Here is a 14,692-nt window from a genome sequence, read left to right as displayed (position 1 = left end):
TTTAGTACTTCATTGCATGTATTTAGAGAACAGCAGGTGGTCTGTTCTCTAAATACATCACTATTGTTCTTCAGCGGGACAGCGGCTGTTAACAGCTGTTAAAGAATGTTATCAGCGCTCCCTGCGGAGAACACAGCATGAGGCCCGTCTTATCTTATCCTGAGGGAGGAGGATTTAATGTGGACCTGAAGTCAGTGATGGACGAAAAGTGCACGGTAAGTGCATGATGGGTGCATATTTACACACAATGATTATCACTCAAAAGATGGCTTTTAGACAAATTTTGAGCAATAATCGTTGCGTGTAAAAGGGCCTTAAGTTATTGTGCTTATAGTTTAGGGCACCTCTTTATACTCACACAGTCTCCTATTCCTGCAAAGTGCCCCACCAAATTCATCGCGCACACCAGCTTGATTCTTTTCAGGATCCTGTGTGAGCGCAGACTCCACATCACCCCAACTAAGCACCATAACTTATGCTACATTTACACTTAACAGTTATCATCCAAACAAGCTAAACTGAAAAATCATTAAATTAGTTTAAACGCAGCCAACGACTGAACGATGAACGAGAAACAGGAGGTCCTTGATAGTCGTTCAGCTTCAGCAGACATAAAAATTGCCATCTCAATCACTTGTCGGGCGGTATAAGCACTGATCCTTCAGTGTTTCACATAGGAATATGACACACTATACAACAAGCGAGAGAGAACTGCGCCATTCTCAGTGAGAATCCTGCGGTCTAAACAGGCAGCCCGCGCGGACGAGCTCGTGAGGACATCACCGCGTCAGTCACTCAGGCGAATTGTCCCATATAGAAGGGGCATGAGTTACAGGCTGAACTGGATGGACATTTGTCTTTTTCCAGCCTAGAATACTAGGTCACTCAGTTAGGCAGTATTTGTTGTTCTGGTTACACACAATAGTAAGAATCAGTTGAAAGGACTAAAAGATCAGAGAAAAATAAACAACTTACTAAGACTCCTTTAATCCAGCCGAATTTTACCACTCCTTTGCCATCAGCAACGTGATTAGTCACAGCATCGCCTGTTGGGGTTCCTTCTTCTCCATTGGCAAATCCATCTTCAAATGGTTCCTAAAAACATAAAAGCCATAGCTATATTAGTGGAAGAGAAGCTGCAACGTCTTCCTGAACACAAAAGAGGAACTGCAGACTGAAAAATTCGTTTGGTTTTGGGAAAACTATTAAACGACCCAATGAGACCTTCGTGCTTCCATATAGAAGGATGTGGTATTGGGCAAGCAACTCTTCCAGAACACCTAAGACAAAAATGGATGCAGCTTAGTCTGTGACCCTGCGTTTGGCAAAAACCTGTATTAGAGATGACCGCGGAGGCTCAGAGGCAGTCATGTGCGGCAGAACAGGTTTTTGTTGTTTATCTCTTTTTTTTGTATTTCCTGTGCCATCACTTAGCGAAGACGCTGGTACCTGCAGCCGGACGCAATGTTCATTACATATGGGCTGCAGGTTGGACGCATCCATTGACCTCAATAAAGGCGCTGCGCACAGAATCCGCGGTAAAATAGAGCATACTGCAATTTTTCAATGCCCGTGTTTTACTGCAGATAGTCCACGAATTGCGTAATCCGCAATTCAAATCCGCTTGCAAGTTTGACAGGTTGTGGATGGACACAATTTTACTTTTCTTTTTTAGCTGGCAAGCGTGGCTTGGGGAAGGGGGGTGGGGACTCACGTTTTTGCAGAATGCATGCAGACACTTGCAAATTTTTCATCAGCAACAAAAAGTAGGCGGGCACTGCCGACATACATGAAGTGCTGCCAACACGCGTCACCCTATGTATTAGCCACAGATTATCATGCGTGTTTGGTACTAACAATGCTACGGAAACACGCTAACCCCATAAGCAAAAAAATATGAAAATATTTTATTGCCCATCAACCAGTAGAACTCCAGCAAACTAACCGATGAGGCAAACGTAACAAGCATTGTGAAGGCCTCTGTATATGTACATCAGTAACTGCAAAATCTATAGACAGAGGAGGATACGACAACTAATAGCCGATCGCCACAAGGACTAGTAGCTTCCCGGCAACACAATCTTTCACCGACACTAAAAAGCAATCAAGATAAAAAAAAAAAAAGTTCAAAAGACGAAGTATTCTAGCTTTCAGCAGAAAAAAATATGCGATTCTTTACAATATTTTTTACGTAGTTTGTAGCACAAATGTGGCAAAAACACTTCAATGAATGCAGGGGGGGGGGGGGGGACAAAAAAAAAAAAACATCGGAAAACACCCACTTTCTTGCCATGGTTTCGCGGCATTTGCAGTAAACACCAATAAAGGCAGTAAACCATGGTAAATTATGTCAGACAGGTTGTTGGGGTAAAAAAAACGGCCCGACGGGTGAATGCATCCATGGGGCTTCTGCAGAACGGCAATTTTGTGCACACAAAAATCGCTTGCGCAAACTGCAGACAATAGAACTCACTCACATTCTGAGTCATTGCGCTCAACTTTTGCACTCACGAAAATATACGTGACATGCCCTATGCACATAGGATCTATGGGGTGCGCCATCCCACATGTAATGGTGCACTGATCTGCACAATTTTGCTGTGTTTATTGATTACCCCTGGGGACTAGTTAGGCTGCCAACCCGGTTCAATCAAGGCGTGGGTGCGTCCCACACCAATGTGAACGAGTCCGACAATGTAGAAAAGTACAGTAGAATGCATGGATAGCCATCGAGAGTGCTCCCTTCATAGCGCAATTACATCACGCCGTTGTGAGCGCACCTACGCATATGGTCGTCTGCAGGAGCCCTTAGGTCTGTTGGCAGAGACTGCTTATGGCACTGTTGAGAGCGGGTATGCGTATGGAAACACTTCCCGTATGCAACATATTGCGTATGGACAGCACTTCCATACGCAGCTCATACTAGTGTATAGGACTCACGCTACATATGAATGCAGAGAAATAGAGCATGCTGCGATCTATTTCTCGTGCGAATCGATACGCAGTGTCCATATGCCGGTGTGCATGGATCATTAAAAGTCCATTGACTTTACTGTATATCATTCGTCTGTGCGACGCACGCGTGATATGCGGTGAAACACAGTCGTGAGCATGAGCCCTTAGTGTTATGTATATTAGCTGCTCGCTTGTCAAGGAAGTGACAGAAAGACAACTTTAGGCACTTTCTCACGAGAAGGTTTGGATGCAGCGTGGTAAGATCCGCGCGCGTTTCGTCACGGCACTTCTACAGCTCTGGGAGGAATACCAGGAACGGCACAACGCAGAGTTCTCAGGAGAAGATGCCCCAGAATTGGGATTTCAGGAAGAAAACAAGACTTTACCAAAAGCACATGCCGGAGGTGACAAGTCCCTGTAACTATGTGAACTAACCCTCTTTGCTGGCAGCCGGAATACAGCAAAGTATTTATAGAATTCATGACGTTAGAAGAATTAGGAGTTTGTGGTCTAATTTGTTACAGGAAGTGAGACCCCGAGTAACCCGATTACTGAGAAACCTGACCTAATTTCTGGCTCAATAACTGCTAATTCTTACTATGGCATCACTACTCCTCGTGCTCTCATCTAGATCATAGGACCATGCCCTTGTACTTAGTAGCCCTCCATTGCTGGAATACGGAAAACATGAATACAGTTACTTCTAAATGGACTGATTGGATACAATGAATAAGCTGCAATGATACAAGTCCAGGCTACAGAATCACTGGGGGGACAAGCAATGTCCAGGCAGTCCCTCTAAGTCCTCATGTCCACTTGAAAAATACAATCCGCGCAGAATCTGCCACGGATTTCTGTGGCTGATTCCGTGCGGATTTGCTTTAAATGGTACTTTTTTTGCATGCAGATATCCGCACACATAGCTATCAATGTGACAGCAATGTTGCCGTTCCGCGGCAAAATGGAGCATGCTGCGTTTTTTCTCCTGCGCGTGCAAAATGCAATTCTTTTAAAATGCCATCCGCGCGTGCAAAAATCAATTTAACGGACCGCGGATGGCCAATGATTCCCTATGGGCAAAATCCGCTGCGGATTATACTATATATACACTATATATACTATGCACACTGTGCATTAGTATACATTGGCAGTCTAAGAACCTACATGCTGCTCCTACTGAGCAGTACTGGTCAATTAAAGCAGGTGCAGTGTCTTAGACTAATGATACATAATAATACAGCGTGCATCAGGTAGTCAGAGAAGCAATTCGGACATCTTTGTTTATCCAGGCCCAGCGAGTCGCTTTAGGCCTCCTTCACACGGGCGACACCGCATCACTGCGAGAAAATCGCAGCAATATCGCATCGCTGCACCGTGCGATATCGCTGCAATTTTCTCGCAGCAATACCACGGATTTTGTAGCGCTACAAAGTCGCATGTGACGCTACAAAATCACATGACTTTGTAGCATCACGTGCATGGAATTTTTTTTTTTTGGGGGGGGGGGGGGCTGAAATATAAGCCCTACCCCGAAAATAAGCTATAACTAAAAGGAGGGGGGGGGGGGGGAAGAAAAAAAGTATACATCACCTCTTCCGCGCTGTCTGGGGCGCCGCTGCATCTTCTTCCCAGGTCCGGCACTGATGATCTTCATCTTCTGGCCGGGGATTAAAAAATCCCCGGCTGCTGGAAGCGCTGGCTGTGATTGGCTGACACTTATCCAATCACAGCCAGTGCTTCCAGGAGGTGGGGATTTTTGAATCCCCGGCCAAAAGAGAATAAGATGATCAGTGCTGGGACCCAGGGAGAAGATGCGACCAGGCTGACAGCGCAGGAGAGGTGATGTACGTGTTTGTTTGTTTTTCCCGGTAGTTAGGGCTTCGATTATAGCTTTGACAGTAGCATTTACTACTGTTAAAGTTGCAACGCATCGCATGCAAACCACGTTTTCGTGTCATGCAACAGAGAAGGCGGCTCCATAGAGAAACATGGGCTACAAAACCTCGCCTGTTGCGGGCATATCGCCGGACCTGCGAGGTTTGTGTGTCGTTTTATAGCATGCTACAAAACATCTCATGTGTGAAGGAACCCATAGGAAAGCAGGGGCTTCTCATACATGCGATTTGTAGCATTGTAGTAAAGCTACAAAATCGCGCGACTTTGTCGCCCGTGTGAAGGAGGCCTTAAGGAGCATCACTACCCACAGAACATACACCAGTGCTGCTTCTTCTGGTCAGACTTCCAACACTAAGTGCATGTTACCGTACATATTGCTGGCCGGGCTCTACAGCTGACATGTAAACAATTTAGGCAGGATTAGTTTCCCATGTGGGATATTGTAGTATACTGGTCATTGATACAGGACTGACGTGCACCACACATGTTCCATGTACTCGGCGTGTCGAGAGAGGACTACGACACGGCTGAGAGGAATAGCAGTTTTCAACAGGAAGGAATAATAACCATCCGATTTGTATCCTAAATCTCAATGTAAACGGTTGTATAATTATCACAGTCGGGGCATAAAGTTCTCAAGGATCATTCACATATTTCCGACTAGGTTTGTGGAAACAAAATTAGTTTTAAAAACAAACAAAGCAGCAAACAGGCAGCGCACAAGCAGATATGACTAATGAGCCGCGAGAGTCAAAACACGACGAAGGACGCATATCCGAGACATACAGCCCCCAGACATCCCGCTATATTTAGTAGAACCACACTACCCTCCAGATAGAACTACAAGGTTTTTGCAATGCAGACAGATTATCCAGGAGTTCTTGTCCGGGTCCTCTTACATGGGACCACTTTTTAGGGAACTCTTACATGGGACCCCTTGCCTTTTCAGCAATTATCATGCCTGTGCTTTCACAGAGGAGCAGTAGTCCATCATTCACCGAATGTAGTGGGAGCGCACCAGAGACCTCCTCCGGCCACCCACCTCCACTCAGAGTATAAACAGGCAGTCGTTCGTAGATTCCTGTTTACAGGGGCCGATCAGCGTTTGACTTCCAGGTCTGTCTAAACTGAACAGACGATAAATCATCATCAATCAATCGATGACCGCTTTTACAGCGAACGATTATCCTTCAGTTTTACACAATCCAGCGATAAACTGAATAACCGTTCTGTCTAATAGATAAACCTGGTCACATCTTAAAGATAAGAGAGAATCTAAAGTTTCCCCATATAGAAGTATTAAAGGGTTTGGGACAGACAAAATATCGACCCCTCAACACTCCACGACGTACAGTTACGTCATGGAGGTTCAGGGTGTAAATGGATCAAGGGGCCAATCCCGCTCTATATAATACGGATGTCAGCAGTTTGACAACCGACACTCACCTGCAACAGCTACGTTCAGACCTTGTGCTGATTGCAGCTATTAACCCTTTAAACCCCACTGAGCATTCTGCAATGGAATTTCAATGCCCCTATCGGGAGTTCCATAGCCCTACACAGCTCCCTGCAATTAGATTGAGGGGTGCTGTTCGGTTCCTATGGCAGCCTGTGGCGTTCTGAAGGCTCCAAGGGCTGCCATTACAAATTGCCTATGAAGCCATGCCTGTGGCGTGGCTTGATGTACAGTGATCTGACAGGCAGTCTAATGTAATACTATGGTAGTAAATTAAACCACAGGCGTTATCAAACAAATGCGAATTCAAGTCTCCTATTGGGACAAAGGGTGCCCACCCACTACAGTTCTTTTTCACTGCGAAATTTGCAGCGTTTTTTTTCCTCCAGATGTCTATGAGACTTGTAATGTTAAAATCGCGAAGCGGCAAAAATCGCGATTTCGCAGTAAATTGCGATTTTAGCGTTAACAAGTCCCATAGACACCTGGAGAAAAAAAATGCTGCAATTTCGCAGTGAAAACGTAACAGTAGTGGGTAGGCACCCTCAAACAGAAATGTGTAGATTGGTAAAAAAGTAAATAAATAAAAAAAGGTGATCAGCTTTAACAAAAAACAAAAGGCACATATTCGGTATTGTTGTGTCTATATAAGTAGCACACTTAGGGCAGCTTCAGACGACTGTATATCGGCTGAGTTTTTACACCCGGCCGATATACAGTGTCCCTCTGCGCAGGGGAAGGAGAGTGGAATTTAGACCCCCCCTTCCCTCCCATTGCAAAGAGTGGTGAGGGGCGGGAGCTCGGTGCACTGCTCCTGGCTCTTCCAGCCTCCTCCCCCTGCACAGAGGGACACCGTATATCGGCCGGGCGTAAAAACCCAGCTGATATGCGGTCGTCTGAATAAGCCCTTATACTGCATTGTGAACATAGTCAGAGAAAACAAAAAGTCGGGTTGGCGGTTTTTTTTGGTTACCCAGTCTCCAGAAAAAACAAACCGACTACAGGACATCCTGCAAAAAAACAAGCTCTAACACAACTATGGTCGATGGAAAAATAAAGTCATGGTTGACAGAATATAAATCCCCCCCCAAGGCTATATTTTTTAAAAGTAGAACTGCAAAAAATGATATCTATATTTTATACGCATATACATGGAGGTATCTATATATGTATATACACGTATACAAGGCTGCTTCGTTTTTGGGAGGAGGGAAATGGAAATAAAACTGGAAAAAAAGTATAGATTTTTTTTTCCCCAATTGATTTCATTAGGGTTTCATAAAACGGAAAGCAAGCAGAAAGGTTTCCGTTGGCTCCCATTCAATCAGAAAAATAACACAGCGGATCCATTTAATTTAACGGGGAGGCACTTTTTAGCTTTATTTTTTTATTTTAGTAAGGGCGAGGTCATAAGATATTTGTATAACTATTTAATTGGAAGTTTATTTAACAAAACCTCAAAAATGTAGAAATGAAGAAACGAGATCAAAGAGTCCAGTGATCTGTGAGATTATATTATTGGTAGGAAATATGAGGCTCTCATGCAGAACAGCACAGGGATTGTAAGAAAGATTAACCCGCTTCAGAGGATCATGAAATAAAAATCCTAATTTTATGCTATAATTCCCCAATATTGTGCTAGTCAGGGAATATGGTAAATTAATAATTAATGATTGACGTGACTGCGGCCTCTTATGTTGCAGTAAGACAAACAGTCACATTTAGGGCTCACGTCCACGACCGTGTGTTCACCACATACCACGGACGCGTGACATATGATGAATGGAGTTAAGGAAAGTCCACGGACTTTCAGTGTTCCATGCACACTGCGTATTGATACGCAAGAGAAATAAAGCTCAGCATGCTCCATTTTGCTGCGTTCGTAGTACACAGCATGAGCCCTATACACTTGTATGGGCTGTGTATGATACACTGTCCATACACAATACACTGAGTATTGGCAGCGTTTTCATACGCTTCCCGGTCCGAGTAGAGTTAGGAATTGAAAAAAAAACAAAAAAAAAAAACACGGCGCATGTGATTCTTGGGCATGCGCAGTGCCATATGCAGTCTCTGCTGGCAGAGCGTATGGCTGAAAGGTGTAATAAGACTGTGGACATGAGGCCTTGAGGAGGAATGTTAAGCAGAACTGGTCACATTGAAAATACAATCCACTGATCCACCAGAATGTTATAAAGCAGGAGTAGCGGAGCGATATACTGAAGTTTCCCATAAAACTATATAACTTTTTCATTTATGTCCCTGCTCATTCTGAGCTTAGAGGTCCAATGGGCGGCGACCTAGGACTGCACACTCATACACAGATAAAGGTCCAATGGGCGGTCCCATCAGTGATTGACAGTGACCTAGGACTGCACACTCATACACAGATAAAGGTCCAATGGGCGGTCCCATCAGTGATTGACAGCGACCTAGGACTGCACACTCATACACAGATAAAGGTCCAATGGGCGGTCCCATCAGTGATTGACAGCGACCTAGGACTGCACACTCATACAGATAAAGATCCAATGGGCGGTCCCATCAGTGATTGAGTACATAAGTTATACTGCATCTTTCCCCATAAGGCCTCGTTCACACGGGCGACAAAGTTGCGCCATTTTGTAGCGTTGCTACAATACTACAAAATAGCATTTATGAGAAGCCCATGCTTTCCTATGGGTTACTTCACACATGCGATATTGTGTAGCATGCGACAATCAGACACAAAAACCTCGCGGGTCCCGCTATATGCACGCGACTTGTCAGGTTTTTAACGCCCATGTTTCCTATGGAGTATTCCTCTCTGTTGCATCGCATAGAAACATGATTTTTGTGCGGTGCGATGCAACTTTGACAGTACAAAATCCTACTATCAAAGCTAAAATTAAAGCACTGGCTGCAGAAGAAAAAAAACCCACACATATGTCACCTGTCCCTTGCTGTCAGGCCGGCCGCATCTTCTCCCCAGGTCCCCGGCAGTAATCTTTTCCTCTTCTGGCCGAGGATTCAAAAATCCCCACCGCCTGGAAGCGCAGGCTGTGATTGGCTGACACTTAGCCAATCAAAGCCAGCACTTGATGAATGGCTGTGATTGGTTCAATCACTGCCAGGCATTTCCCCGCAGCAGTCCATACGAGGATTTGCCTTCCATGAAGCACAAAGACAGCTGGGGTACCCCAGAACAGGAGACATGCATACAGAGCAGCTCTCAGTTGTGGCTCAGAGTGGGGTCCTGTGAGTAGGACCCAACCCAACTAATAAGGCGTACAAAGGCGGTCTGCATGAGACCACTTTAACAGTGCGTATAATGCTAATTACAGTGCCGTTATTCAATAAGTAGACTCTGCTGGCGGCACCATACCTTCATATCACAGAATTCCAGAGCGTTTTGTTGTTTATCTCCAGGCTACACATGTTCTCTTTTTACAAACCACCACTGAAAACAGAATGAAGGGGATCCAGTTCAAATCTATTGTCCAGATTTGCTTTATTCAAAATACACCATGTAGTCATTTTATTAAAACCGTGCCGAACACCAAAAGGCTTCACATGTAAGAGCCACAAATCGTTATCTGCCATAGAAATAGTAGTAACACTTGTGCAGCCAAATCACAAGTACACCACCCACCTTCAACCAGATTAGTCAATCGTATGGTAAAAAAAAAACAGCCCAAAGAGGTTACCCACATAAATATATGAACAGAAGTCATCCTTAAGAGGGCTAGTCCAATGGTCTACTATTGTCTGTCAAATAGAACCCCCTTGATCAGCTGCTCACCAAGCCGATTTCTGCCAGATGCTGACAACTCCGTTCACATTGCACTGGCCAGGCTTGTTATTACAGGTAGAAGCAAGTGGGAACTCTGCATGCAATACCAAGCCTGTCCAGTGCAATGAGAACGGGGTTGTCCACTTTTGGTGGAAATCAGCTCATTGCACGAGTACATTGGCCTGGTAACGGATCAGTGGGGAGAGGGGGGGGGGGTGGGGTGGGGAGGTCCGAATCGGCGCATCCACATAAATCCATCATTGATAGCCTATACTATAGATAGGACTAGGATATAAAGGAGTTGTCCATTGATGTCTAAGTATTCTGCACATTGTCTACATATATAGCTTCCGCTAACTAGCTTGCTGCTCTTGGCAATGAAAGTCATATGTACTACGTCACATAATAGTATAATACAGAAAAGTTGTGTATTTCACATTCATTACTATTCTGTACACACTAATAGTTCTCAACACGCATGGAGTGAGAAAATATATTTTTGTTATCTCAAATAGCAGTAGACCCAGTAGTGCAGGTGAGCAGATTCCCGTAACGCGTTTAGTCATGGCTCTAAACAGCAGAGTATTACGCCTGCAAGATAAAACCCCTAAATGTAAAGATATACACTCGCCGGGCACCATAACATTGTCAGACCAACACGGCAAGGACACAAGGCTGCTGGATCTGTTTCACGCAATGGACTTGGGGGAGGGAAGCAAGTTCTAGCAGCATCCCCCAGCAGAGGGGCTCGGGATCCATCACACCGGGAGCAGAAGAGTTTACACAAAGTTGAAGTTATCTCCAGAAGTAGCAAACATGGCCTGCTCCCAGCAGTTTGCTGCATCATTGTATCGAATATATTAAGTGGAAGTTTACATTTGCTACATCTGTATCTGCATTATCATGGATACTACTAAAAAGGTTTTAAAGGGGAGCGGTCATCAGATTGGAAGCTCTTCACCCCCTAATGCCGGTGTCACATCTGCGTTGGAACCTTCGGTCAGAGTTCCGTCACAGATACAGATGAAAATACTGGAAGAAAAAAAGCTGCATACATTGCCTTTCTTCCGTCCATAAGATAAGCAGAAAGCGGGCGGACCCCCATTATAGTCAAATTACTCCAGAGAGACAGACGTTTGGCCGCAGGGATTCCGCTTTTCTGCTCCCCAAACGGAGCAGGAAAGCGTAATCCAATGCAGATGTGCAACCACTCAAATACCACTATTTGCACATTTCCACAGTTAATTAGTCATCTTGGACATAACCTGGCAATGAAGGCTTTTAATTTTCCTGTGGTGTATGCAGGTTACCGGGAGAGCGGCCCAGTGGGCGGTGTGGCCCCACTAAACACCTCTACAGAGACACGGCACCAACTGCACCACTGCTGATGGTAGCACCACAAGAGGGGGCTTAGGGCTTCATGTGCAGTGGGTCTGATGAATATGCCACAACAGGTACATGAGCTGGTCCCGGGGCTCTGGTGGATGACGTCTCCACGTCACTGTATAGATGGGGGCAGTGTTTAGGGAGGTGTGAAGGCCAGCACAGATGGTCCGGCCCCCCACCGAACCGCTCTCTGGGTAATTTGCATGCAGTGCAGGAAACCTATAAAAAAAATTTCTCAAAAAAATATAAAAGTATGCTTTGCTCAAGGTGACTAACAAATTAACTGTGGAAGTGTGCATTACAACATTGTTAACAGTGACGGGGACTTATGAGCTTCAGAATTGATGACAAGTTTCCTTTAAAAGGGGTTGTCCAAACATGGTTAATTCCTTCAAAATGCAACGCCACCCTTGTTTGTAGGGCTGCATGGAGTATTGCAGCTTCGTGAATGGGAGCTGAGCTGCAATACCAGACAACCCACGGAGAAGGGTGGCGCTGTGTTTGGAAGAAAGCAGCAGTGCTGTGGAGTCAGTACCCAGACTAGTCAATTGTCCCAGACTCCTTCATAAGACGGCTTGTTAAATGATAAGTTTATTGGATAAAATGGTAACATCAGGCTTTTCATCCCCATTATGATAAGACAATCACACTAACTTCTACATCTTAAATTAGCAATTTATAATATAGATAATTTTGTATAAGCCCAGGTCAGAATATGTCTACCAACTCCACCAAAATGGGACTCAGACTCTATAGCCCTGGAAAGCAGCCATGTTTCTCTATCTCTGGACAACCCCTTTAATAGGAATGCATCGCCTAGAAATCTCTCTTCATTATTTAGAGCCAGCTACTGGAAATATTTCTTTTGTTTTCATCCATTTTTAAGTGTAGATTTTTTAAATGTACATTAATTTTCTGTACATGACTATGTGGTGTCTATTTTGAACCACAGGGGTCATTGTGCAGGGAGGGGGGAGGAGGTGAGCTGTGAGCATCACCTGCCTGTGATCATAATGAAATGACTACTGAAAAGTTATCTCTGCAAGACAGGAAGTGTTAAACTATTATAAAGCTCAGTGAAAACTGCAAAAAAAAGAAACCCAAACTTTTTCTTGAATATAGATAGGGATGTGGAAGATTAAAGACAGTAAAAAAAAAAAAAAAATTTAAATAAAATATTTGTAGTTTTTTTTTTTTTTTTTAAAACAAAAAGATCATTTTTGGACTTGTCCATTTCCTTTAAGACTTGTAACTATATAGTACTTTGCTGTACAGATGCAGTATTTGTACTGGAGAGTCGGACAAACAACTGATGACCTTCATTATTAGAAAACAGAACGAGATAAAAAGAGTAAGCTCTCATGTCCATCTCATTGTAGAACAGATTTAGTCTTTAAAGCCGATCTTTCAGCTTGTACTACCAGTTGGCCCGGGCAGAGCCTCCTCACGCTAGTTGGCCCGGGCAGAGCCTCCTCACGCTAGTTGGCCCGGGCAGAGCCTCCTCACGCTAGTTGGCCCGGGCAGAGCCTCCTCACGCTAGTTGGCCCGGGCAGAGCCTCCTCACGCTAGTTGGCCCGGGCAGAGCCTCCTCACGCTAGTTGGCCCGGGCAGAGCCTCCTCACGCTAGTTGGCCCGGGCAGAGCCTCCTCACGCTAGTTGGCCCGGGCAGAGCCTCCTCACGCTAGTTGGCCCGGGCAGAGCCTCCTCACGCTAGTTGGCCCGGGCAGAGCCTCCTCACGCTAGTTGGCCCGGGCAGAGCCTCCTCACGCTAGTTGGCCCGGGCAGAGCCTCCTCACGCTAGTTGGCCCGGGCAGAGCCTCCTCACACTAGTTGGCCCGGGCAGAGCCTCCTCACACTAGTTGGCCCGGGCAGAGCCTCCTCACACTAGCTGTAAACTGGGTGCATCAGCGTAGTCTTGCAGCACTTGGCCAGCAGCATAACCTTGTGTTTGGCTACTAGTAGTACTACAGCCCGGTAGTTCCAAGGAGTAGTATACTGAGCCGACAGATCCGTTCCAGTCTCAATCTGTCATGAGCTATTTCCATTAGTAAAAATGGTTGGATGAAAGTACACAGGAACTAGCCAGGTGCAGGTTATCCAGTGTAAAGGATGCTGGCAGCAAGGGTCAGCCAATAGGAAGTTACAGTGTCACGCTCCAATAACATGCCATTTCCTATTGGTCTGGAGGAACAAAACTTGGACATCAGCCATTTTGCTTTTTTGCGTGAATGGCTACATAATTGTGGAGAGCGTCTCGGACTCCATTTACAAGAAGGATAGTTTGGATTTCCTACGCATGGACGCTACACAAAGTATTGGGAATGATGCATGCCGGTTTTCAGGAGCCTGTATATAAACACTACCATCTCCAAGTGTCTAGGAGGGACGGCGATGTGGTATGAAGCAGCGCCCCGCACACTGCCCATCTGCTGGATTCTTTACAGCTCCCTCCATAGCAGAATACGCTTTCACAACACAGTATTGTTTTCCAGGAATCCGATCTCCCTGATTAACAATGCTCTATTAATATCCAGGGCATTAATGCAAAGCTCCATTGGCCAGAGCTCCACATACAATGGGATGTACAATGTAACCAGTCACAACTGCTGATCACAGTGAAAAGAGGATCACTCAGCATTGTCCCCCTGCGGATCAGGTTCCTGCGGACATCCCAACAACACTGCTATACCACTAGGCACAATGGGAAGAACGGCCCTTATTAGCATCCATATGGGTCAGAGGTGGGAGAAGGAGCTCAGCTCACACTAAATGCAAGAAAGGAAAGACGACCATCGAGACATTCAGTATCCACTGCAGCCGTGAGATGAATGAAGACAGTCATTACAGGGTTTCCTATTTACACCCCTCAGACATTTATAGGGTTCTCCTGTTTCCCCCATGTCCGCCCTTGCAGCTAATGTAACCTGCCCGGCTATGTCCTGCTCATCCATGAAGGCTCCAAGCAGCAGACTTGTTGTGTTCCCCGTGTCTCCACAAACTCCACACTTCATGTTCCTGCAGATCTATGTTGCGATTCTAGCACGAGTTTCGCGCGTTGCGAGACGCATGAATACAAACTCCATTCTTTCCCCTTACAATGATGCTCCAAGGATAAAAACTGCAGCTTGTTCTAGGTTTTGGCATTCCCTTGGAACATCTCGCCTATCCTTTTCAATGGGACCTTAAAAGACATTGCATGGCGCTCACATCATATGTGATGTGCATGC

The 14,692-nt window shown here is 45.3% G+C and overlaps 1 protein-coding gene across 1 annotated transcript in view; it reads right to left on the bottom strand.

Annotated features, from left to right (window-relative positions):
• Positions 1-14,692, bottom strand: part of SLC12A2 (solute carrier family 12 member 2) — a 106,821-nt gene that overhangs the window by 62,743 nt on the left and 29,386 nt on the right. The window contains exon 3 of the mRNA XM_066603159.1: positions 976-1,095. Within this exon, the coding sequence (XP_066459256.1) occupies positions 976-1,095 (120 nt within the window). The remainder of the gene's footprint in view (positions 1-975; positions 1,096-14,692) is intronic.

The sequence above is a fragment of the Eleutherodactylus coqui genome, chromosome 5 (genome assembly GCF_035609145.1).
Source record: "Eleutherodactylus coqui strain aEleCoq1 chromosome 5, aEleCoq1.hap1, whole genome shotgun sequence".
NCBI lineage: Eukaryota > Metazoa > Chordata > Amphibia > Anura > Eleutherodactylidae > Eleutherodactylus > Eleutherodactylus coqui.
The sequence above is the reverse complement of the archived record's forward strand: the minus strand, read 5'-3'. Positions and strand labels throughout refer to the sequence as shown.